Source organism: Leucoraja erinacea, chromosome 1, assembly GCF_028641065.1.
Source record: "Leucoraja erinacea ecotype New England chromosome 1, Leri_hhj_1, whole genome shotgun sequence".
Classification (NCBI taxonomy): domain Eukaryota; kingdom Metazoa; phylum Chordata; class Chondrichthyes; order Rajiformes; family Rajidae; genus Leucoraja; species Leucoraja erinaceus.
In genome coordinates, this window is record NC_073377.1 from 53361135 (window position 1) to 53388578 (window position 27444).

Below are 27444 nucleotides of genomic sequence, written 5' to 3' on the forward strand. Positions count from 1 at the left end.
CCTTCAGGTCTTTGATACTCTGTGCCCTGCATTCAAATCCGATTCAGATTAGTTTACCGTCATATACACCAGGGTGCAACGAAACTCCTTGTTCGCATGAAGTTCACAGTAAGCATTGCATAAACATTAACAATAAATATAGCAAAATATATATAGTGATGAATTCAAAAGAGCAGAATGATCCAAGATAGTAGTGCAAAGAAAATATTAAAGAACGATGCTGGAATATAACCAAATGAGGTAGAGTTAAGACTAAGAGTAAATGATAGCACCTCAGAATGGTGTCAAATAAGTAATTGGTTCAAGAGTCTGTTGGAGGTGGTGAATAATTTGTTCTTGAGGTTGGACATCCAAACGTTCAAGCTCCTGTAGCTTGTCTGAGAAGGTAGAAGAGAGAAAGGGGAATGACCAGAGTGGCAAGCAACCTTGAGGGCACTTCTAGTCTTCCAGATGCAATCCACCATGAAGATGGACTGGATGGAAGGAAGTAACACGCCTGTGATGGACTGAGCAGTGTTCACCACTCTCTCGGCAGGGTCAGACAGACAAGAATATCATTGCCTTACCAAGCTGAGATGAATCCCAACAGAAGTCTCTCAAATGTAGGTTTGTGGAAAGCCATGTGGGCTCCTTTTAAAATCTTCTGGGAGCCTTAGATGAACCTTCTCGGATCCCCAGGAAAGTTAACTTGCTGGTGATACACATGCCTCAGGACTTAAAGATGTTGACCATCTTTATTGCAGCCCTGGGTTACACAAAAAAGCTGGAGAAACTCAGCGGGTGCAGCAGCATCTATGGAGCGAAGGAAATAGGCAACGTTTCGGGCCGAAACCCTTCTTCAGACGGGTTTATTGCAGCCCTGTTCTTGAGAATGGAGTTGTGTTCACTCCTTGTTTTCTTAGATAAACAACCAGCTCATTGTCTTTTTGGCCTGACACCACGATAACAAGATTTCTGTCCTATTTCCTGTACTTTCTTGTTGTTTATCGATCTGCCCACAATTATATTATTGGTTGACTTGAACAATTAGATTGAAGTTAAACTTGGCTAAGCAGGCATGGGTGGACAGGGAGTAAAGCAAGGAACTGAGCACACAACTCTGAGGAGGACCAACATTGAGGATCAGGGTGGAGGAAATGTTATGACTTGTTCGAACCAATGTGGTCCTGAATACCTCTTGGTATTCATGTGGTCCTGAATACCTCTTGGTATTCATGTGGTCCTGAATACCTCTTGGTATTCTCAACCTTTAAGATTTCCATAAAAGCTATATTTGGTCTCTTTGTACGTGATGAATACTCAACAAATTAAGATGGTTTTTATTGTGAATAAGTTTCATTTAAAGCTTAATAATTCAAGGTATTACCTGTGAATAAAAACCAAGGACATGATAAGCAAGTAATTGTTGCAAAAGTGTTTAGTAGTTTTAAGTAGCAAATGCTCTACCTTATCTCTTTGCACTTGATTACCACTCATTTGTTTCAGGGAAATCAGAAAGAATGCAGATGCTGGAAATTTGAATCAAAAACAGATACTGTAAACAATCACAAGATCAGGCAAAATCTGTGGAAAGAGAAACATAGTTAATGTTTCGTATCCGAAACGTTTAGAATAAATGTAATACAGTGCCCTGCATAATGTTTGGGACAAAGACCCATCATTTATCAAGTCGTCAAGTTTATTCATCACATACACATACGAGATGTGCAGTGAAATGTAAAGTTGCCAGGCTCGCGGACTTTGTGCAAAAAGACAAGCAAACAAACAACCAAACAAACTACAAACAGAATGGAACAGAATCACATATTCTTTTAGATATTAAATATTGTGGGCGGAAGGAAAAAGGGAAAAAAAGAGCAATTTTTTAAAAAAGCGGTAGAGTGGTACAGTAAAAGTTAGTCCCTGGTGAGATGGGAGTTTACAGTCCTAATGGCCTTTGAGAAGGAACTCCTTCTCAACCTCTTCGTTCTCACAGCGTTTGCCTGACCGTAGCAGTTGGAACAGTCCGTTGCAGGGGTGGAAGGGGTCTCCCATGATCTTATTGGCTCTGGAGTTGCACCTGCTGATGTAAATCCTGCAGAGGGGCGAGTGAAGTTCCCATAGTGCCTTCGGCCGAACGCCCTACTCTCTGCAGAGCCTTCTTGTCCTGGGCAGAGCAGTTCCCAAACCAAATCGTGATATTTCCGGACCGATGCTTTCCACCGCCGCTGAGTAGAAGCACCGGAGGATCCTCGGAGACACTCAGAATTTCCACAATTGCCTGAGGTGGTAAAGGCGCTGTCTTGCCTTACTCACGAGGGCTGCAGCGTGTGATGTCCATGTCATGTCCTCAGAGATGTGGACTCCCAGGTATTTAAAACAGTTCACCCTATCCACAGGATCCCCATTTATCCTCAATGGCGTGTACGTCCTCGGATGATGTGCCCTCCTAAAGTCCACGATCAGCTCCTTAGTTTTTTTGATGTTCAAGAGGAAGCTGTTGTCCTGACACCAGAGTGCCGGATCAGCCACCTCCTCCCGGTAGGCCTTCTCATCATTGTCTGAGATCAGGCCCACCACCACAGTGTCATCAGCAAACTTGATTATCGAATTGGAGCTGAACCTAGCCACACAGTCGTGTGTGTACAGGGAGTACAGTAGGGGGCTGAGGACGCAACCCTGGGGCGATCCTGTGCTCAGGGTGAGGGACTTTGATGTATTTCCCCCCATCTTGACTACCTGGGGCCTGGTGGAGAGAAAGTCCAGGACCCAGGCACACAGGGAGGTGTTGAGCCCCAAATCCAGCAGCTTCTCGGCCAGTCTGGTGGGGACTATCGTGTTGAAGGCTGAACTGAAGTCTGTGAACAGCATCCTCACGTAGCCCCCCCTTCTGGCTGTCAAGATGGGAGAGAGCGGTGTGCAGAACCTGGGAGACCGCATCGTCCGTGGATCTGTTTGGCTGGTATGTGAATTGTAGCGGGTCCATTTGCCTCTGTACTCCACAATTTGAGATTTGTAATAGAAAAAATCACATGTGGTTAAAGTGCACATTGTCAGATTTTATTAAAGGCCACTTTTATACATTTTGGTTTCACCATGTGGTAATCACAGCAGTGTTTATACATAGTTCCCCCCCCCATTTCAGGGCACCATAATGTTTGGGACACATGGCTTCACAGGCGTTTGTAATTGCTCAGGTATGTTTAATTCCCTTCTTAATGCAGGTATAAGAGAGCTCTCAGCACCTAGTCTTTCCTCCAGTCTTTCCATCACCTTTGGAAACTTTTATTGCTGTTTATCAACATGAGGACCAAAGTTGTGCCAATGAAACTCAAAGAAGCCATTATGCTACTGAGAAACAAGAATAAAACTGTTAGAGACATCAGCCAACCCTTAGGCTTACCAAAATCAACTGTTTGGAACATCGTTATGAAGAAAGAGAGCACTGGTGAGCTTACTAATCACAAAGGGACTGGCAGGCCAAGGAAGACCTCCACAACTGATAACAGAAGAATTCTCTCTATAATAAAGAAAAATCCCCAAACACCTATCCGACATATCAGAAATGCTCTTCAGGAGTCAGGTGTGGATTTGTCAATGACCACTGTCCGTAGAAGACTTCATGAACAGAAATACAGAGGCTGCACTGCAAGATGCAAACCACTGGTTAGCCGCTAAAATAGGATGGTCAGGTTACAGTTTGCCAAGAAGCACTTAAAAGAGCAACCACAGTTCTGGAAAAAGGTCTTGTGGACAGATGAGATGAAGATTAACTTATCAGAGTGATGGCAAGAGCAAAGTATGGAGGAGAGAAGGAACTGCCCAAGATCCAAAGCATACCACCTCATCTGTGAAACACAATGGTGGGGGTGTTATGGCCTGGGCATGTGTGGCTGCTGAAGGTACTGGCTCACTTATCTTCATTGTTGATACAACTGCTGATGGTAGTAACATAATTAATTCTGAAGTGTATAGACACATCCTATCTGCTTAAGTTCAACAAATGCCTCAAGACTCATTGGCCGGCAGTTCATTCTGCAGCAAGACAATGATCCCAAACAGGTTACACAGAAAACAATGATCCCAAACATACTGCTAAAGCATCAAAGGAGTTTTTTAAAACTAAAAAATGGTCAATTCTTGACTGGCCAAGCCAATCACCCGATCTGAACCCAATTGAGTATGCCTTTTTTATACGCTGAAGAGAAAACTGAAGGGAACTAGCCCCCAAAACAAGCATAAGCTAAAGATGGTTGCAATACAGGCCTGGCAGAGCATCACCAGAGAAGACACCCAGCAACTGGTGATGTCCATGAATCGCAGACTTCAAGCAGTCATTGCATGCAAAGGATATGTAACAAAATACTTTCATTTACATGACATTGCTGTGTCCGAAACATTATGGGGCCCTGAAATACATAGAGACTATGTATAAACACTGCTGTAATTTCTACATGGTGAAAGCAAAATGTATAAAAATGGCCTTCATTAAAATCTGACAATGTGTACTTAAACCACATGTGATTTTTTTTTTCTCTATTACAAACCTCAAATTGTGGCATACAGAGGCAAATAAATAAATGATGGGTCTTTGTTCCCAATGTTATGGAGGGCATTGTATAATGGGACATATACTGTAACAGTATTGCACAGGATCAAACTCTTTGGACCATGATGTCTGTGCCGACCATGATGCCAATCTAAATTAATTGCATCTGCTTGCACATGGTCTGCATCCCTCCATTCACTGCCTGTTCCTGGGCCTGCATAAATACCTATTCTAAATAAAGGTAGATCCTGAAACATTAAGTATTTCACTTTACATGGTGTAGCTTGACCAGCTGAGTGTTTCCAGGATTTTCTGGTTCGTGTTTTGTTTCACGAAGTAACAAAATCGGACGGACAATATTCCACAACACATCAGTTATAATTTATTCCTATTGTTTCCCCAGTTTTATTAATATTCAGTTGCAAGCCACATGTACGGCTGCATGACAATGGTGATATTAGCTGGTGTATAAAGAGCATTCAGTCATATGCAGGAGTAAATTATTTTAGAATGAATATGCATGCAAAGGTAAATGACTGTGATTATACTTGGCCTACCCAGGGCTACATAATTGGATGCTCAAATATTATAATTAAGGTAAAAAATTATTCATCTGCAACTGGACTTTGTACTAAATCATTAAAACATATTAACATCATTATTCTGGAGATTTTCTGAGGAAGTTGTTTCTTCCAACTCATTTTGTTATTTTTGGGTAAATTCAGTGACATACAAGCTGCATTAGTAATTGGCACATGACTACATCAGTGCTTCGTGAATTTGTGGTGGATATAACTTTATTTTTTTGTACATCAGCAATATGTGACTTGTACTTTCTCAATCACCAATTAATTATTTAGGTACATGTATTTTGTGGTGTGGAAATGGGAAGGGTCGTGTGTGGGGATGGAGTTGAGCATCTCAGTCAATTTCCATGTCTCACAGGATTGAAATGTGTGCTCATTCAACGTGGTTTTAATTGCGTCCAAATCAAGACAAGAAGCCATAGAGTCCCAAAGCTTCCCACAGTTGATGGGTGCAAAGCTTCAATTAATAAAATTTGGCTTGCTTTTGCCCATATGTTTTCAATCCTGTCAAATCACACGTTTATAACCAGGCAAAAGCTAACAAAAAATATGTTTTAAATGTTAGTTTGAAGCTACGATTCTAATGAGATGGGAGGATGACACAAAAATGTTAATTGCATTATTTTGCAGATGTGCTAATGACAGAATATTAAATTGTTCTATGTACATGTATATTTTGCTCACAATGCTACAGAAAAACTCCCAGAAATTAGATATTTTTAAAAAGAAACCCTGTTTTGTTTTTTTTAATTTGCAGTCCTCCATCTTAAATAGATATTACAATTGTCAGCATTCAAGCTGAGAGTTGCCAGCTTGTAGATTGCTAGTTCCCCACCAATACCTGGCAGGAAGTTTCAGATGATCATTCAGGCTTAACTCCATTCTCTGGTACTCTTCCCATCTGACTTTCAAACCCTAATTCTGCTTGGCTCAGAACCGAACAGCATGAATATCAAATCAATGGTGATCTGTCAGTAGTGATGTTTTCTTTTCCATTGTATGGCTGTTATGCTAAACATATAGATTATTTTTTTGGTTGTCTTCGGTCTGTTTTTATTTATTGTTTACAAAATCATTATTTGAATAGCTAGTTTATATGCAGTATGATTTTTACACCTGGATATCTTGAATTTGAATCATTAAAATGAAAAATGGCAATATCTTAGAATATAGACCTGTGTGGTTTAGAAGCAACTTGGCAGGGTGACTGAAGTCTTCTTCTAAGGGATATTTGTTTCATTAATGTTTTTGAATATTCAAGTTTATGGATTGTGATTTTTTTTTTTCCCCCTGAATTTTCATGGATTACATTTAAAAAGTATACAGATATCTTTGCTGGCATCATTTTAATTTGCTTGTCTGCTCTTGGTTCCCTAGGTGCTCTGTGGATGTGTATAGTCTTAAATCCCCATTGCAAGCCTGAACAGAAAACAGGCTGGCTGAAACAGCTCAAGAAATGGAACTGTGTTGATGTTTGTCCCTGGGAGGATGGAAACCATGGAAACGAGCTGCCCAATTTAACCAATGCTCTGCCTCAGGGTGCAAATGCTAACCAAGGTGAGGATAAAATTAAGAATTTCTTCTTCACTTGAAGGAGACGGGCATGACCACCTAACACTAACCCTAAACCAAGGTTACGTGATGATCCAACAGAAGTGAACAATATTTATGAAAGCCTTTGATCAAATGGGAACGCACTGTTTTCACTGGCCAGTGCACAAGTGATTAGTGCAAGGTTTTCAAAATGGAACAGATGGAATAATTTATTTGCACAGTAGATTGTTCAGCCAGGAGTGCACTCTTAGTAACGGGTGGAAGCAGAATCGCCATAAATGTTTAAATGCTGTGAATAAGGACTTGGAAATCATTAAATGCTTATAAAAGATGAGAGAAAAATCCCAGGCAGAGGGACCTCGGAACAAAAGAAATAACAGCAAGCTAAGGCCATCCAACCACGTATGCCTGCTCCACCGGTCAGATGGATCATAGCTGTTCTTTTTCCACAATGGCACAGTCCTGCACAGCCCCAAATCCCTGACTTTCCCTTAATATCCCAGCAATAGAAAAGGTGAATGCACAGTCACATATTTCTGATTATGTAGTTATAAAATCTAGAAATAAAATGATTGTGTGATTGTTGATGAGTTTGATTTTGTAATTATTGGGATTTGATGTGTGGATGGCCCTGCATTTGTTCAACAAGTTGATTTTTATCATGTCATGTAAAATGACCTTCACGCCATTACCTTTCACAAGTCGTGAAGAATTTTGCATCTTGTGGAGACAGGTCTGTTGTATGTTGGACCACCTGGTATTGTGCAAGCTGGTAAATTTGCAGTGCAGGCATCACATAATTAGCAGCAATGGACAAAAGCGTACATATTGAAAGTCTTCATTTCCAGCTTTCGGTTTCTGCTGTACAACATTGCTGATGGAATGGAAGCATATGGGCATAAGAAAATAGGTGGGCATAAGAAAAATAGTAATGGTACAGCTATTCAGCCCCCGAGCCTGTTTGCTCTACCGTTCTGTTGAGTTGTACTGTAACTAATGATTATTTCAGCTCAATTAAATGCATTTATTCATTTTCCCTGACACTCTAGCATTATTTTAAACCTATTAAACCTATTCTGATCTTGCATCCAAAGTCTTGTGGCCTGATCTCGCACTATGCTTTTAGTGTTACTCCTAATTGCCAACCTCTATTTTAAAATTCAAGTTGTTGATTCCAGCTTCAATAGAATTGGTTTATTGCATTGAATTCTTGACGGTGTAAGGAGATCGTTTGGGTGAACTCTGTGCAGTTGAATAACCCAGCTTTACCAATTAACTTTGTATCTTGACACCAAATGTTACTGATTTGTGTACCTGAACCCACTCCCTTTATTCCTTTGCAGCTTCTAATCTATGTGCTTTATGAGCATTTGATTTGCCTTTCTCTCGTTTAATGTGGACGACTTGCATCTCCTTGCATTGAATTCCATTTGATCTAGTTTACCCCATTTACTTAGCCTTTTCCCATCTTCCATCTGAACAACTTTGATCTTTTTGTGAACTTAAGTGTACAATCTAGCCCTCAATCTTTCATGTGTGTCAAACACTGACAGAGTTAACTGCATTGGGGAGCAGCTTGCATTGGTCGTTTTTTTCTTAATGTGCACAGCTTCAAGTTACTTTAATGAATGAAAAGTTGGTGGAATTAGCTGCGATCCAGTTTTTACTGGGTGTCCTTTGCACTTTTTGTGTATTGCTGACTAATCCACCAGGTGATTTGCTGGACATTGGAGCAGCTTTGTTGCTGTTTATATATATTTTTAAAGTAAACTTTCACACAATTGACACACCTTTTTGATTTTCCAGCAGATACTGCAAGCAGGCCTCATCGGACTGTGTTCACACGAGCCATTGAGGCATGTGATCTCCACTGGCAGGACAGCCATTTACAGCACATTATTAGCAGTGACCTCTACACAAACTACTGTTACCACGGCGACAGTGAAAATTCACTGTTTGACTCTCACGGGTGGCCCCTATGGCACGGTAAGTGGCTAAACCGGAAAGATATTTGCATGACTTGTCCCTTTGTCCAGTTTCAATGGTATTGGGGAAAAATTAAGAGGCCTGACCATGAATACAGTGTCTGTTGGGAACTGCTGGTTTATAAATGTGCAGTTTCTAATTCCTATCACAAATTTGTCTTTGATTCGTCGTTGCACAAATTAGTGTACTTTTTCCTTTTTGAAAATGTCTTTTCTCTGCATTTCTTTGGGACTTTAGAGCACGTCCCCACAGCCTGTGCCCGAGTGGATGCCCTGCGATCTCATGGATACCCGCGAGAAGCTCTGAGACTAGCAATAGCGATTGTCAATACACTGAGGCGACAGCAACAAAAGCAGCTCGAAATGTTCCAGGCACAGAGGAAAGGTAAGTTGCCAAAAGCTGAAAAATGGTGCATTGTACTTAGTTTCATTAGTTGTCCAACTAGAATGCCTGTCTTGCAAATTACTTCCTCTATGACTGGCAAAGCTGTACTACTATCTCTCCAGACTTCTCAAGAGTTTTTGATTATAGCTGACCACATCAGCTTCAGCTTCTTTCTCCAATCCCTCCCCATTTTTTAGCCAAACTGGTTCTTATCTATCTACCTGAACCAATGCAATGTCTTCTCTTCCCATCCCCGTTCCCCTGCTGTTATCCCTGGAGATCCTTTGGGGTTGTGAGAAGTGTGTTCCCTTTTCATCGTCGTGCTGCGCTCAGCAATCCCACCCAAAAGCACAATACCGTTTTCCACCTTTTAGGTTGGGAATATCCAGCTTTAACTTTCTACTACCTTTCATGACCTTTCTCCATCCCAAACATGTCTGGCGTCAAATAGTTGATAGACAGAAGTTTCCTGTGCTAAAATTTGGGATGACTAATGGTTCATTTTGAAATACACCACAGAGCTGATGCCTTGACCATTTATTTATCTTTAATCTGTCAATCGCCTGAGGTTAATCTAATCTATTTGTAACCTTGATGTCCTCTCTCTCACTAAAATGAAGGATATCACAAAGTATCCCATCTCCCATCTTCCAGACATTGAAAACTGAAGTTAATCTGGTACATAACCCAATCAAAATAAGACTGTTTTCACATGGTCCTTATGCTCTTTTTTGGTTTGTGGACGAGTGGGTCCTGAGCTTTAAAGTTCTTCTATGTGATTTTGAATGCCCTCATTGCTGATTTCCATTGGTCTTTCCAGTCCTACAGAACTCTGAAATCATTCTTTTGTACCAATTCTGGCCTTTTGCTCATTTTGTTGACTAAACATTCAGTTGTTGAGGCCACCAACGGCCATTCTCTCTCCACCCTCTACTCCTCTGTTTTATTCTAGGGACTCGATCTTTATTTTAAATCAAGTATGTGGTCATCTGCCTCCATATCCCTATAATGCTCACCAACAATCATTTTTTTGGTCTGTAACCAAATAGAATATTTTATCATATTGGGAGCACTGTGTTTGGAAATGTTATTGAATTTTCTTCTCTATGGTCAAGTTAAGTAAACATGGATAAGATGATCTTTTACATCAATACAAATACAATATGAATATGGATACGAAAGAAGTCCAATGAAAATCTTTCAGTGTATCGTGTATTTTTGTAAATGGTACATAACCGTATCAGTTTAGGTCATAACTTTGATCATGCACGGGAAAATAAAATTAAGATAAGGGTGGCATGATGGCGCAGCGGTAGAGTTACCTCCTTACATTGCAAGAGACCCTGGTTCGATCCTGACGACAGGTGCTATCTGTATGGAGTTAGAACGTTCTCACTTTAACCTGTGTGTGTTTTCTACGGGTGCTCCGATTTCCTCCCACACTCCAAAGACATACAGGTTTGTAGGCTAATTGGCTTGGAAAAATTGGAAATTGTCCCATGTGTAAAGGATAGAGTTAATGTGCGGGCATCGCTGGTCGGTGCGGACTCGGTGGGCAGAAGGGCCTGTTTCCGCGCTGTATCGCTAAACTAAACTCAACTAAAGTTTGCATTGACAATATCATAATTTTGATGAATTAGTAGTTAAACCGCCTAAACACTGAGCTGTTTCACAAAGGTATTACGACGATAACCAATCTGGAAGGATGGGTAGGTCACCCACTGGACCCTATTGGCTGCCTCTTCAGCACACTAATGGACACTTGCAGAGTGGATGATGACAATTCTGGGTATTCTGAATTCACAGGTATGTGGAATTACAATTTGATAGCCTCTTCCCAGACACAATTCAACTTTTTGGGATGAGTAGCCAGAGTTGCCTGCAGTATAGTAGATATGAAGTACATGTAATGCAATATTCTACGTGAAATAAAATGTGTGTAACTGATTGCACATCGCACAAACAAAATTGTATCAGCTGTTGGGTTCATTTACTTTGACATTCAGGTTTCAGTATGGTGGAAATAGATGCCCAAATTAAATTATAGTTAACCTTTGGAAGCAGAATCTTATTCTTCTGAGAATTACTAATTATTTATTTGAATAGACCGGAAATTAGATTATTTAATCAGCTTTTTTAAACTTAAGAGCCTGGTTTGGATTTCACCAATTCACCATAAAACCTATTAAAGAATCTTCAGTTTACATTCAGTTTTTCCACAGAGGGTTATTTTACTCTCGGATTACTGCTTAGCTTTGACTCCGCGCACAAAGCCAGATCTCAAATAGTTAGTTCTAATACATTTTTCCCAACAAATTGATTTTAACTGCAGTCCACATATTCAACCTCTACTTTTGATAATTTGATTTGCCTATTCTAATTGAGATTAAAGTGCATGATAATTAATGTATACATACTTATTTGTTCCTCTAATCATAACATTGAACACAGGATAAAGCAACAAATTACTGTTAGGAGGCTGAGAAAACTATTCTCACTTGTACTGGTTCTACATAACTAATTTAGAATACTGACATAATTTTAGGTGTTATTGTCATGGCTGCTCTTGGTCCTTTCGATTTTAAGGGTTTTTTTTTAATTAAAGTCATTGACCCTGGAATGTTTAGTTCCTAAACTTGACCACCATGTCTCAGTAAGAATTACCAGGCCCAATGCCTCAATTTATGCTATTAATTTGTCTAGTTTGTGCACGTGGATGGAATGACTTGGATATTTTCCTCCTATTTGATGCAATCCTAATACTGTGCAGTGTGGTACAGTGTAGGACTGTTGCAGTGCAGTGTTCCTGACACACAGTTCTAGATTTTACCCAGGTAGTTATTGGGCTTTGCTGTTTTGAATTTGTTCTTTATATCATTCTTGCACAAGCCTTGCATCTTAAAAGCCCCTAATTACCATTCTAATCATCGAATTCACCAAGACGCTAGTCCTCACAAGAAATGGAGAACTGGTGTTTGTGTCCCAAGAATTTGAATTAGGCCCATCAATTATTTGTAGTTAAAAAATTTGCTTACTGGAAAGACAGATTAACAATAAATGTGTAACTTGTGTTTGACAAAAACAAAACCATGGCCTGGATTTACAGAGAAATTAGTTTGCATTTGTGCTACTGACTTATGTTTCCTACACATATGAGGATTCTCAAGGCCCACCTGTTGACAAGCCATTAAATGGGCTGGGGGGGGGATGGGACAGAACGAGACCCACCCAGTGAAGTGCTGAAAAACAACTCTGGCAGGTGTTTAAGCCATACTCTAAGCCAGTGGCTTGGAGACCTGTCAAACCTGTTTAAAAACAGCACTTTTAAAAATACGTATATTTAAACATTTAACAGCTTCATTCATTTTTAAACATATTAAAGACACATGCGGGTAAAACATTTAACAACACTATAAACTTGAATCAATGTACATCATTATCATATTACTGAGTAGCAATCCATTTTAAATTATTTTAAGTTGCAATTTTTGTAAAAGTCCCAATAGGCCTTGTGGAAATCCTATTCTCCTTCACCACTCTTCCAGCATCTTTTCAAATCTCTAATCTGTCTGTTCCTGTAAATGTTTGTGTGTGATTTGCGTGGTTATCTAGAGATTATTGTCATTTAGAATTTCTATCTTTGGTAGCCCATGTGATCGGACTCTCCCTGTAGAAATTATAGCTAGTTTTAGCTTTATTATGTGCTTTATGCACAGCAATTCGATCTTTCCCTGACACCATCAAGATCTTTTCCAGTTATAAAGTGATGTCTTTAACTTTGACATGGAGCAAGGAAGAGTCTGGACCTGCATCTAGTGGCCAGTACCAAAGACATCATATGCTTCGACTAGTGGGGTGCCGCAAGGCTCGGTGCTGGGACCCGTTATTTACAATGTATATTAACGATTTAGACGAGGGAATTAAATGGCAGCTCCAAGTTTGTGGATGACACAAAGCTATGAGGCTATAGGATAACTTGGACAGATTGGTGGATGGGCAGATGCATGGCAGCTGCAGTATAATGTGCATAAATGTGAGCTTATACACTTTGGTGGCAAAAACAGGAAGGCAGATTATTATCTGAATGGTGTCAGATTAGGAAAAGGGGAGGTAAAACGAGACCTGGGTGTGCATGTACATCAGTCACTGAAAGTATGCTGCAGGTACAGCATTAGTGAAGAAAGCTAATGGCATATTGGCCTTCATTGCAAGAGGATTTGAGTTTAGGGGCAAGGAGGTCCTACTGCAGTTGTACAGGGCCCTGGTGAGACCACACCTGGAGTATTGTGTGCAATTTTGGTCTCTTAATTTGAGGAAGGACATTATTGCTATTGGGGAGTGCAGTGATGGTTCGCCAGGTTAATTTCCAGGATGGCGGGACTGAGATGTGATGAATGAATAGGTCTACTGGGCTTGCATTCACTGGAATTTAGAAAGAAGAGAGGATCTTGAATTAATGAATGAATAAGTTTATTGGCTAAGTATGTACACATAGAAGGAATTTGCCTTGGTGTTCCGCTCACAAGTAACAACACAATATACTGTAAACCATTAAGAATAAAACATTATAGTTTAAACATGTGAATGAAATGAAATACCAGAACAAAAGGAGGCTACAGATTTTTGGTTATTGAGTAGAGCTACTGCTCGTGGAAAAAAGCTGTTTTTATGTCTGGCTGTGGTAGCTTTGACAGTCCGGAGTTGCCTTCCAGAGGGAAGTGCTTCAAGGAGTTTGTGGCCATGGTGAGAGGGGTCAGAGATGATCTTACCTGCTCGCTTCTTGGTCCTTGCAGTGTACAGTTTGTCAATGGGGAAAAGGTTGCAGCCAATAACCTTCTCAGCTGATCGAACAATTCGCTGCTGCCTCCGGATGTCGTGCTTGGTGGCCGAGCCAATTGTATATAAGTGTGTCTATACTATATGTATGTTACCACACAGATTGTTATAATCTACACCAATCCAGACCATGATGGAGAAGGTGAAGAAAGACTCTACTAAGGCAGTATAGAATTGGACTATCATTGGCTGTGGCTGATTGTGCTTCCACTATCAATTCCACTGTCTTAAGAGCACTGAGCTCCAGGTTGTTACGAAGGCACCAGGACGCCAGCTGTGACACTTCCTGTCTGTAGGCAGATTCCTCCCCATCCTAGATCAGTCCAATCAGGGTTGTGTCATCCTCAAACTTGAGAAGCGTGACAGAGGAATCAGTGGAGGTCCAGTCGTTGGTGTAGCGAGAGTAGAGGAGAGGGGACCTTGTTGTGCTCCTACACTGAGGGTCTGCGGGTCCAGGATTTGCTTTCCCAGCCTCACATGCCGCTTCCTGTCTGTCAGGAAGCTGGTGATCCACTGACAGAGGGTTCTGGCACAGTCAACTGGGCGAGTTTGGAGTGTAGTAGCCCTGGCACAATGGTGTTGAATGCAAGGCTAAAATCCACAAACAAATCCAGGTGCCCTGGTGGTCTAGGTGCTGGAGGATGAAGTACAGGCCTAGGTTGACTGCATCATCCACTGATCTATTGGCCCAGTATGCAAACTGCAGAGGGTCCAGCAGGAGATTTATAGAAACATATAAAAATCTTAAGGGATTGGACAGACTAGATGCAGGAAAAATGTTCCTGATGTTGGGGGAGTCCAGAACCAGGGGTCACTGTTTAAGAATAAGGGGTAGGGCATTTAGGACTGAGATGAGGAAAAACTTCTTCACCCAGAGAGTTGTGAATCTGTGGAATTCTCTGCCACAGAAGGCAGTGGAGGCCAATTCACTGGATGTTTTCAATAAACGTTTGATTTAGCTCTTAGGGATTAAGGGATATTGGGGGGAAAAGCAGGAACGGGGTACTAATTTTAGATCAGCCATGATCATATTGAATGGTGATGCTGGCTCGAATGGCCTACTCCTACACGTTTTTTTCTATGTTTATATGTTTCTAGACTACAGATCCCCAAGTGTCCCCATATTGATTTCTACAGAACATCCCAACCCCAGGCCTCTTTGCCTGTCCCTTCCAACATTATTTATTCTCATCCACGCTGAGCTGAAGTGCCTCAAGTCCATTGGATGTGGTGGAAGACTTGACTTTCTCCATCACAGTAACTGTAGTCCCCATACCTGGCTGAGTTGCAGTCACATCACCCTGCACCTGACCATGGACCATATCTAAACCTCTGTCTAAAGCTAGGATAGCATCTGTCTTCTGAGTTAAAATATTTTAGTGCTGAAGAATATTTTGAAACTTTCACTTGTTAGGTGTCAGAAGGATCTTTCCTCTGATTCTGGATTGATAACCACAAGCTGAAGGTTCCCCGCTCTGACCCTGGCCTTCTGAACCTCCTGTACTCCCATCAAATTGTGTTATTCATTAAATGTCTGTTAGTGACATTAGTTTGTTTATCTGGATAAAATTAATAACAAAAATGATTAGTTCTAGGTTTCTGATTTCAGGTGTGATTTGCCTGGATAGCACGCAAAACATTTTTTTATTGGATCTTAATACGCATGCTGATAATAAGGTAGTGCGAATAAGGGGTAGGCCATTTAGAACGGAGATGAGGAAAAACTTTTTCACCCAGAGAGTGTTGAATCTGTGGAATTCTCTGCCTCAGAAGACAGTGGCCGATTCTCTGGATGCTTTCAGGAGAGAGTTCTTAAAGATAGCGGAGTCAAGGGGTATGGGGAGAAGGCAGGAGCAGGGTACTGATTGTGGATCATCAGCCATGATCACAGTGAATGGCGGTGCTGGCTCGAATGGCCTACTCCTGTGCACCTATTGTCTATTGAATACCAGACGCTAACTAGACCACTACCACTAGGGCTAGACCACTACCACACCTGGGCCAGTCTGACCATATGTCCCTGCTCTTAATTCCTGCATATGCCCCCCTCAGGAAAACCGCTCCTACTATTACAAAGACCATCACAACCTGGCCTGATGGTGCTTCTCAGCAGCTGCAGGACTGCTTCGACAGGACCAACTGGGAGGTGTTTGAACACCAGGACCTGGAGGTGTTCACAGACAGTGTACTGTGTTACATTAAAAACTGCATGGACACTGTCACAGTGGACAAACGCATCCGGGTCTACCCCAACCAGAAGCCCTGGATGACCCGGGAGGTCCAGCGGCTGTTGAAAGAGAGGAACACCGCTTTTAGGTCTGGCGATAGGGCTTTATACAGCACGGCCCGAGCTAACCTGAAGAGAGGCATCGGAGAGGCCAAATCAAACTACAGGAGGAAGATAGAGGATCACCTGGACAGTAACAACAGCAGGCAGGTGTGGCAGGGGATCCAGTATCTCACCAACTATAAGACCAACCTTGGAGCTGTTGAAGGTGACGCCTCGTTGGCAGAGGAGCTGAACCACTTCTTTTCTCGCTTTGAAGTGGAGCCACCCGAGACAGCCACATCACAGCACATGGTCCACAGCAGCCTAACCCTCAAGATAGGGGGAGCATGAGGTGAGGCGCACGCTGCGGGCCATCAATCCAAGGAAGGCTACTGGTCCTGACGGCGTCTCTGGACGCGTGTTGAAGGACTGCGCAGACCAGCTGGCTGGAGTCTTTACGAGGATTTTTAACCAGTCTCTGGCCCAGTCCACTGTTCCACCCTGTCTGAAGTCCTCCACCATAGTCCCCTTGCCCAAAAAAACCAACATCTCCAGCCTCAACGACTACCGGCCAGTCGCACTCACACCAGTGGTGATGAAGTGTTTTGAAAAACTGGTCCAGGGTCATATCACATCACTCCTGCCCCGAAGCTTTGACCCCCACCAGTTTGCGTACAGAGCAAATAGATCTACAGAGGACGCTGTAGCCACAGCTCTCCATGCTGCACTGTCTCACCTGGAGCAGCGGGGGAGCTACGTGCGGATGCTCTTTGTGGACTACAGCTCTGCTTTTAATACCATCCTTCCCCACAAACTGGTGGACAAACTGGGGAACTTGGGACTTCCACACTCCACCTGCATGTGGATAAATAGCTTCCTGTCGGGTCGCAGGCAGAGAGTCAGAGTGGGCCATCATACATCCATGGCCCTCAGCCTCAGTACCGGCTCTCCACAGGGCTGCGTACTGAGCCTCCTGCTCTACACCATCTACACACATGACTGCACCCCCGCCCACCACAGCAACAGCATTGTCAAATTTGCGGATGATAATACGGTGGTGGGACTCATCTCCAGGGGGGACGAGTACGCCTACCGGGCTGAGGTTTAGCAGCTGACAGTGTGGTGTGAAGAAAATAACCTGCTCCTCAACACCTTAAAGACAAAGGAACTAATAATAGACTTTAGGAAGAATAAAACGGCCATGGTACCATTGATAATCAGAGGGGACTGTGTGGAGAGGGTGGTGGATTTCCGCTTCCTGGGAATCCATATTGAGGAGGACCTGACGTGGAGCGTGAACACCTCTGCGCTGCTGAAAAAGGTCCAGCAGAGACTGCACTTCCTGAGGGTGTTCAGGAAGAATAACATCACTCAGAGACTGCTGCTGTCCTTTTATCGGTGCTCCATTGAGAGCATACTAACATACTGTGTATGCGTGTGGTACACCAGCTGCACAGCGGCTCAGAGGAAAGCGCTCCAGAGGGCCATTGACAACGCCCAGAGGATTGTCGGCTGCCCTCTCCTTACCTTGGAGGACTTACACAGTTCCCGCTGCATCAAAAAATCCCAGAGTATCATAAAGGACATTTCCCACCCCGGACACTCCCTGTTTGAACTGTTGCCGTCAGGCAGACGGTACAGATCTACAAGGACAAGGACGAACAGACTAAAAAACAGTTTTTACCCCACTGCTATAAAAGCACTAAATGTAGCCGCCAAGGAACGTAGGGGCGATACAGACTAAGGGACTGTGGTACACTGTGAAATCGACAGAAGGATGGAGGGTTGGGTGTTTATGCGTGCTATTTTCATGATATTTATTTTAGTTGTTTATCTTTTAATATTTTTATCTTGTATGTATCGTTAGCTTTTAGAAATGTTTGAATGGTGCACTGACTGGCTGACATTTTTAAATTTCGTTGTACATGGTTCATGTTACAATGACAATAAAGAAACTATTCTATTCTATTCTTCTATTCTAACTGCTTCAATCCCAAAAAAACTTAGAGCTCGGGAAAGCACAGATCCGGAACAGGCTGTTCAACCCACAATGTCCGTGTTGAACATGATTGCAAATTAAGTATAATCTGCTCTTGCCTTGTTGTATTGACATCCCATTCTTGTTAGACCTCCAGCTTTGTACCCCTGATTACAATGCACAAAGTTTACAGTGCCATGTTCCTCAGATATATAGCAGCATACAGCACCTCATAATGCTCAAAAGTGCTTCACAACCAACCAAGTACTTTTGAATTGACATCACTGTTGGCTGAAAGGACAGCGTTGTTTTGAAAACACCTAGCTGGTGATATATTTATACTGGCCTTCTGAGGTTCAGGCGGCGGGTAGAGGTTGGTCTCGGGTCAGTGACCGTGATAAAAGCAGGAAAGAACGTGGTTTGGTATAGGGAACAAATTTCATCTGTAGAAACCAGGAACTGCAGATATTGGTTGAAGACCCAAATTGCTGAAGTAATTCAGTGGGTCAGGCAACATCCCTGGAGAATATGGATGGGTGAGTTTTGGGTTGGGACCCTTCTACAGACTGATTGTAGAGGATAGGGAGAAAACTGGAAGAGTGGAGGGGCAGGACAAAACATAGCAGGTCACAGATAAACACAGGCAAGAGGGTTGATAGGCAGATGATTGGACAAAGTTCACAGATGAACACACACAAGGTGTGAGATAAAAAGGATTGGAGACCTGTAAATTGTGAAGATAGAGGATTGACAAGGTGTGAATTGCTTCAGAATGTCTGGGGAAGGGAGGGGAGAGATAGGTGGAAGGACAGCCAGGACCTTTGAGGGGTGGGAAGAAATGATGGTGTTTATGGGGTAGAAAGGTGTGTGTAGAGGTTACCTAAAGTTGGAAAATTTATTGTACAATCACATCTGCAGATTGCTCTATAAAATGTTTCACTATCAGCTTTGTCTCACTTTGTCTTACCCTGTGGGATCCCTCTAGTGGTCTGACCAAAGAATGACTGAACAGTTGCTCTTGCATTTGGATGGCTGTGCTGTTTCTGTACTTTAATTTCCTCCTGCCATCTGTGCTTCCAGATCACGCAGATCACAATTCTATGTCGGGGTAAACTGGATGGCGAAAAACTGTTCAAAATTATTAGTTTTCAGTTTAAGCTTGACCCACCATTGTGTACGCGAAATAAAATTTGCAGGTTATTGCATTTGGAGATGTTCGTTAAGACAACTGATTGGGTGCATTTTTATCTTTGGAAGGTTTGACAATCTCCTCTTACTATTCACGTGCCGCCCCATTCCACTTCAGCTGTCCTGAACCAATTTTCCTGGTTCAAACAATCCTGGTTCCTGGTTCACAAAGCTTGAAGGCTGTTACGTAGCTAAATGGTAATACTCACACTTGTGTAGGAAGGAACTGCAGATGCTGGTTTACACCAAAGATAGACACAAAATGCTGGAGTAACTCAGCAAGTCGGGCAGCATCCCTGGAGAGAAGGAATGGGTGATGTCTCAGGTTGAGACCCTTCTTCAGAAAGAGAGTCGGGAGAGAGAAACATAGAAAATAGCAGGAGTAGGCCATTCGGTCCTTCGAGCCAGCACCACCATTCAATATGTTCATGGCTGATCATCCAAAATCAGTAGCTCATTCTTGCTTTTTCCCCCATCCCTTGATTCTGATAGCCCTAAGAACTAAATCTGTCTTGAAAACATCAAATGAATTGTCCTCCTGCCTTCTGTGGCAGAGAATGGCACATATTCACAACTCTTTGGGTGAAAAAGTAATTCCTCATCTCAGTCCTAAATGGCCCTTATTCTTAAACTATGACCCTTGGTTCTGGACTCCCCCCAAAATGGGGAACATTTTTTTCTGCATCTAGCCTGTCCAGTGTGTGGCATCCTGGCCACACACTCATCTCCCCGCTACCTTCAGGTAGAACGTACAGGAGCCTGAAGACTGCAATGACCAGGTTCAGGAATAGCTACTTCCCCACAGCCATCAGGTTATTAAACTCGGCTCGGACAAAACTCTGAACATTAATAGCCCATTTTCTGTTATTTGCACTTTATCAGTTTAATTATTCATGTGTGTATATATTTATATAATGGTACATGGACACACTGATCTGTTCTGTAGTCATGCCTACTATGTTCTGTTGTGCTGAAGCAAAGCAAGAATTTCATTGTTCTCAGGGACACATGACAATAAACTCTCTTGAATCTCGAATCAATCCCTTAAGACTTTTATATGTTTCGAACAGATATCCCCCTCATCCTTCTATATTCCAGTGAATACAAACAAGCCCAGTCAACCCTTTCTTTCATCATATGTCAATCCCGCCAAGCCAGGAAATAATCTGGTGAACCTGCGCTGCACTCCCTCAATAGCAAGAATGTCTTTCCTCAAATTAGGAGACCAAAACTGCACACAATACTCGAGGTGTGGTCTCACCAGGGCCCTGCACAACTGCAGTAGGGCCTCCTTGCTCCTAAACTCAAATCCTCTCGAAATGAAGCTCAACATACCATTAGCTTTCTTCACGGCCTGCTGTACCTGCATGCTTATTTCAGTGACTGATGTACAAGGACCCCCAGGTCTGGAGATATGGTAGTGTACAAAGAGCATGTAAGATGTGAAAATGACAGATCAAAGCAGACAATCAACAAGGAAATGTACAATGGGTCATTGTTCAGCTAAAGGGAAGGTGATAACGAGGCATACAAACAGCAAAATTAATCAGGAGGACAGCGAAACTAGTAAAAGAACGAGGGTTTAGATAAATGAGAGTTATGCCATCATATTGTTCAGAAATATGCCCTTGACCCCATAATGTTCATGACAGCCATCAAGTGCCTCTCTGTACTAGTCCTATTTACCAGCACTCCCCCAATAGTCCACTATGCCTCAGAGATTCAAATGCTGCTTAAATGTTGTGAGTACCAGCTTCCACTGCTTGATAAGTAATGCATTCTAGACTTGTACCGTCCTCTGGGTGAAGAGACTTCCCCTTAGTCCCCTTGTAAACCACCTACTCGTCATCTGAGCTTAGATTCCTCTGCCAAGGAAGAACATGCTTATTATCTATCCTGTCATAATTTCTATACTTCTGAGGTTTTTCTCCTATGCTTCTTCAAGAAAAACAAACTAGGTTATGCAAACTCTGCTCACAATTGAAACATTCCATCCCAGGCAACATCTTAGTGAAGCTCCTCTTTACCCACTCCAGTGCAACCATTGCCCACCTTGTAGGGTGATCCTCGGACTGTTCTCTATGTTTAGTTTTGGAACTTGACTTAATTGGTGCATAAGACAATTAAACACCCTTGACTTGATATGCATGTTGCTTGGATAATCCAGCATTTAAAACTGAGCTGCATCCGCTCCCTCTGCTGCTAGAGTTGCTTAATGATGCTGAGATATAAACCCATGGGCATCGAGACCAATAGTTACAGCAACTGCGACTGAGAAAGGTTTACTCGCTACAATTATGGCTTAGTTCCACATTACAAAAATATGATGTGGCTATATTTTAAATGGATTCTGCTTCATACAGAAAAAATAATCATGCAATTATGTGTGCCTATGCTTTATTTCTCGCAGAAACATTGGGCCAGTTGAAGTTGCTTGAGTATCAACATGTACCAGCACACAAGTTCCTGGAAGATGGGGAATCGTATTTAACATTAGCTGTTGAAATAGCCCTGATTGGATTAGGCCAGCAGCGAATAATGCCTGATGGCCTGTATGCACAGGAGAAGGTGTGTCGCAATGAGGAGCAACTTATTGCAAAGCTGCAGGAGATTGAATTAGATGACATGTTGGTGAAAATTTTTCGAAAGCAAGCTGTCTTCCTGTTAGAAGGTATTGTTAAACATGCTGAACTTGCCTTTACCTTTTGTGTATTTTATGTTTTACTTTAAACTGCCTGACAGACTATCTAAGCACTGAACCCAATGCAGAGATTGGGAATGTTGTTGGGCAAACTGTGGAAACAAGCACACATCATCACTTTCTACTGTGTTGAGAAATTCCACTCATGCACATCTTTAAGTGTAAACAAATTACATCTATTGAATATAAAAATATTTTTCTCTTAACAAATGAGAAAGGGAGGATGCAATTTTAATTTTTACATGATACATTCTCTTTTGGTTAGGAATTAACTTATGAACAATTTTCAGAGCTGGAGAAATGGTTCCCGAATTCTCGAGAAAGCCTTAAAGATGGCGCCGGAGCGTGGCGACTCTTTGCGTGCTCTTCCCGGACAAGGATCTACTGCCATCTGATAAAATCACTCTCTATTGTACTTGAGCCTGACTTGATTGTATTTGTGCATGGTATACCTGATCTGTTTGGATAACATGCACACAAAGCTTTTCACTGTACCTTGATACATGTGACAATAATAAACCTAAATCTATTTTTAGATAATTCAACTGATATTTGTGCCAGTAAGCTAATGTATACTCCAAACTTTATCTAAAACTGTTTTCCAGAAATGGATATTTGTAATGCAGTTACCTTTTAAAATGTTGTTGATTTTCAGTGATGATAGACACAAAGTGCTGGAACAACTCAGCGGGTCTGGAGAAAAGGAATATGTGCCGTTTTGGTTTGAGACCCTTCTTCAGAAAAGTCAGTCTGAAGAAGGGTCTCAACCTAAAACATCACCCATTCCTTTTCTCCAGAGATGCTGCCTGACCCGCTAAATTATTCCAGCATTTTGTGTCCATCTTCGATGGAAACCAGCATCTGCAGTTTCTTTCTGCACATCTCGATATGCAGTGATGTCAGAAGCATTTATTTGATGCATTAAACACTATTGGCTATGTAAAAAATTTAACTTGCTGTGCCTCAGTCAACTATGGAGAATGGTAGTGGTATGCAGCATCTCCACAACCTCCCATACAACCTCCCAGCAACTGCCATTCTCCCACATAATTGGTAGATGTTATGAAACAGCCCACTTAAACTCTCAGACATGGTATGGTCTGAAACAAAATGGCCGATCATGCAGCATTTTGGAAATTAGCAGTGAATGCCAATAACAAAATAAATCACCTTTAATATAGTTCATACAATCTGATGAAATCTTAACGCTGATGAAATCTTAAAGCACTTTTCAGTTAAGCATTTTTTTTGAGAAGTTGAGAAGATTAGATTTTCAGATCGACATAAAAAGATCCAAAGTCATTTAAGTGCAACAGAAGATTTCTGTCAGCAATGTGAAAGATTTTTGCGAGACTTATGTCAGAAATGTGGTGGCCAATTTGTTCAGAATAAGGTCCTACAAATTGCATTTGAGATAATGACCAGATAAGTTATTTAAGAAGGAACTGCAGGTGCTGGAAAATCGAAGATAGACAAAAATGCTGGAGAAACGCAGCGGGTGAGGCAGCATCTACGGAGCAAAGGAAATAGGCAAAAGTCGAGAGTAATTTTAAATTAGGGATAAATATTGGCTTAGGTGTTGGGGAGAAACCTTCTGTTCCACTTAAATGAGTGACTTTGGATCTTTTTATGTCCGTCTGAAAATCTAATCTTCTCAACTTCTCAAAATGATGGGTTATGTCAAGCCTGAAATATGGCATCTCTAATCTGCATTCCCTCAATATAGTTTCAACTGTCGTTCAACTAATTTCTAGAGTTAGCTCAATTTCTAGAGCCTGGGTGGCTGCTTTGTATCCAATCGAGGCTATGACATGAGGGGGCGGGGGGAGTGGGGAGAGTACATAATTTCCCTTTCAAGACTATGAATATTATACTTTTGAAATTGAGATCTGATTTATTTAGCAGAAGATCAATACCTTGTTATTTCCCTCATGCCTAATTAACTGTTGTCCACCTATATTTTCCAGTCATAAACTTGGAAGAATAAACTCTAGTTCTATTGACTGTCACCAACTGAAATAGTTCCCAAATGTTTCAGAAATGCTTCCCAAGGGTGAGCAAAGATTTTAATTGAGTGCAGCTTTGGAAATGGTGTGAGTCAAGAGTCTTGAAATGGTGCAAACTAGTATATGTGGATGAATGTACTTTGAATGTTATTTTTTATCCGTTTGGGCAGGTATCAGAGCTAACATTTGCTTTCTTCTGTAGGTGGACCTTACAGTGGTCTGGGTGAAATAATCTACCGAGAGAGTGTTCCAATGCACACCTTTGCTAAGTATCTCTTTACGTCTCTCCTACCTCATGATGCTGAGCTGGCATACAAGATTGCACTGAGAGCGATGCGGTGAGTATTGGTCATCACTGCAGACCTGTTTGTTTATTTTTGCTATGCTGGCACATTTGCTTAATTAGTCAATCTTGTAGAACATCCTGTGTGTCCACATCTCAGTCCCATGAATGGTTGCAGTAAAAAAAAAAGAGAATGCTGTTCTTGCATCTCAGAAATTCAATCTATCTGTCAGATCTGGTGCATTGTTGCAGCCTTACAGAATCTGGTTACGTTGGAGTTAGATTGTCGGCAGATTTAGAGTATTTAATGACAAACTGGCTTTAACCGAAACCATATTCAATTATTCATGACTGCTGAAAATGAGATTTAGTGAATGTGTGAATAATAAATATGCTGCAACGGATTTGATCTACACCTCAGGATGGCTTTGGTTAGTAATTGCCTTAGTTTCCACAACCACCGCTCCTCTCCAATAACCATCATTCAGGCACAGGTTATTTAATGCCATTGACAAGCTGTCATTTACTGTCAATTGTGCAGCTAAATGGTGGTGAAATGATTGCTTTATTGGTGCATTCACTATGCGCTGGAGAATTGTTATGGTGCATGTAATTGAAATCTTCACCAGCTGCATTGGAGCAGGTAAACAAGAGGTTTGAGTCCCAGACCATTCCTTCCTTCCAATGGTAAAACACCAACCAAGGAAACATACACCTTTGGAGTTCAATATGGAGTTAAATAAATTCAGGGTGTGGACATTTTAAAATTTCTAAATTTGCTTCATAGAATAATTTGCTTTGTTACTGGATGCACATGCATAGTTTTCACATACCGATTGCTGAGATAAGCTGTTTTATGCACATTTGATTATGCCAGTGATCATTAGTGGCCAAGGAAACATTGTTTGGGCTTTTTCAGTCCTGAATCCCCTTATCACATTGGACGTTTCTCTAATGTCAGATATATATCCAAAGACTTTGTCTAATGTGTGGCAGTCATTTCCGCATTCACCAACAGAAATTGCTAAAAATGTATGTGACCTATCACTTGCATCTTTTACTCAAGATAAAATGAGAAGCAAAACAATGTAAATTATAGGATCTCCATTTGAGCATTGAAATGCACCAACCTCATTGCCAAATGGCCTCTCAACATCCCTCTCGTCTCCCTTATAGGTCAACTAACTTATCAGCCTTTGCTTTGTAAACATTCAATGACTTTGCTTCTGCAGCTCTTCTGGGTAGAGAATTTAAACGATTCATGATCCACAACACAGAAATTACTCCTCAGCTAGCTCTGAATGTCAGGCAACCATTTATTCTGGAATTTTGCTTCCAGTTTGAATACTTTCTCTCAGCACCTGCCATTTTCAATCCCTTTCAGAATCTGCAATGTTTCAGTGAGAAAACCACATGTTCTTCTGAATTCTAATGACTGTATGCCCCACATGCTGCTTATGTCAACTCCTTCATCTCAGGGATCAACCTAGTCACCCTTTCCTCCATTGCCCCAATACAAATCTATCATTGTGTAAATATGGAGACCAAAACTGTACAGAGTCATAGAACCATACAGCGTGGAAACAGGCCCTTTGGCCCAACTTGCCCACACCAACCAACATGTCAAATCTACACTAGTCCCACCATATAGTTTTCCAAGTTCTGTCTCATTGGTACATTTGTAAAGTTGTGTCAAAACATACCTAATTTTATAATCTTTAGCAATCAAAGCCACAATGCTATTAGTCTTCCTAATTACGCAGTGAAGTTTATTTTCAAACGTCTGGTAGAACAATGTTCCCTATTAATTATGGAAAAGGGGGATCGTGGTGACCAGCACTATTTTGCTTCCTTGAGATTGCTTATCAGCCATACTCCAGACCACATCATGTGTTTCAGCACAGCATTTGATTGGGACACCAGCTCCCAACTTATTTGTGGTTCCCGGCAGAGTGCAAAGCATCTCTCAGCAGGTGACTTGGGTACTGACAGAAAAGCCCTGACAAATGATGAGCCTCTATCCTTGGGCTCACCAAGTGTGAACCGTATAGGTCCAAAGTGCACAGGGCGATGTTGTGACAGGATTGGCTGAGTATGGGCATAAATGCCATTAGGTCTCTGTAGATCTCTGCAGATAATTGGTCCTATTCATAGCTTTCTTTTGGTAAAAGACAGACAAAAATTCTGCAGACTCATCATAAGCAGTGCACAATGTGGAGGAGGAGGAGACAATTAACTAGTCATGTATCAGCTGGGTTCTGTTTAGTTTCTGGTACCTCACCTACACACGTGAAATGTGGATTAACTGGTTGGGGGGTTGTGAGAGGGTTTATGAGCAATATAAGGGTTGTTCTTGCTATGAAGTTTAAAAAAAACTTCATAGCAAGAACAACCCTTATATTGCAGAAAGGTCATGCATACTCCTGTCCAAATCACAGTCTTGCTGATTAATAACAATTTTACAGCACAGGAGGAACCCATTTAGCCTGTTGTGGCAATTCATGTGCACAGTTTCCTTGCTCCCATACACAAAGACACTTACCATTGCAGTAAAGCACCCACACATCAAAAGTTTATAACATTTCCCCATAATGCCAATGTTTATGTTACTTGTATGTATGTTTTCTTCAATACTCGATAATTTGAAAAGGAGGCATTTTCATTCAATACTTTTTGCTTTAGAATTAAGGCTAGGTACCATGACTATTGCCATAATAATATCTTGCATTGGTGATTTAATTTCAGCCAACACTCTTTAATCCAATGCATTAGGGTTGTAAAGAAAGGAAATGTATTTAAATATTTACTAATAAAGTCTGTATCTAAGTAATTTAAAACTAAACCATTCCGGAATTCAAATTGATAGTGTTCTTGCAACATCTGGTTAGATTTAAACTGGAGCTACATTGTATTATATTTAAATCAGAAGCCAAAATATCATTGGACTGTGCTGATGGAAATAGCTGCTATTACTATTTTTTTTAAATGGCCTTTATTTGAAAGGATCCAGATGTGTATTTTAAAGTTCAGAGCATTTTTTTGCAGAATATTAATGTCACTTGTGAAAATAGTTTAACTTCAAATTAAATGGCAGCAGAGTTTAGTGGGAGAACTGTGAAGGTTTTGAACAGAATTTTAGAACAG

General features: G+C 41.5%; 1 protein-coding gene across 2 annotated transcripts in view; it reads left to right on the forward strand.

The window, feature by feature from the left end:
- Window positions 1–27444, forward strand: part of LOC129696750 (zinc finger SWIM domain-containing protein 6) — a 187680-nt gene that overhangs the window by 140263 nt on the left and 19973 nt on the right. Inside the window, exons 5-10 of one of the 2 annotated variants that reach the window (XM_055634904.1) lie at window positions 6493–6672; window positions 8479–8655; window positions 8893–9039; window positions 10717–10845; window positions 21721–21981; window positions 24220–24355. In XM_055634904.1, coding sequence (XP_055490879.1) covers window positions 6493–6672; window positions 8479–8655; window positions 8893–9039; window positions 10717–10845; window positions 21721–21981; window positions 24220–24355 — 1030 coding nt within the window. Of the gene's footprint in view, window positions 1–6492; window positions 6673–8475; window positions 8656–8892; window positions 9040–10716; window positions 10846–21720; window positions 21982–24219; window positions 24356–27444 lie in introns of both variants that reach the window. The other variant, XM_055634895.1, reaches the window with a different exon arrangement.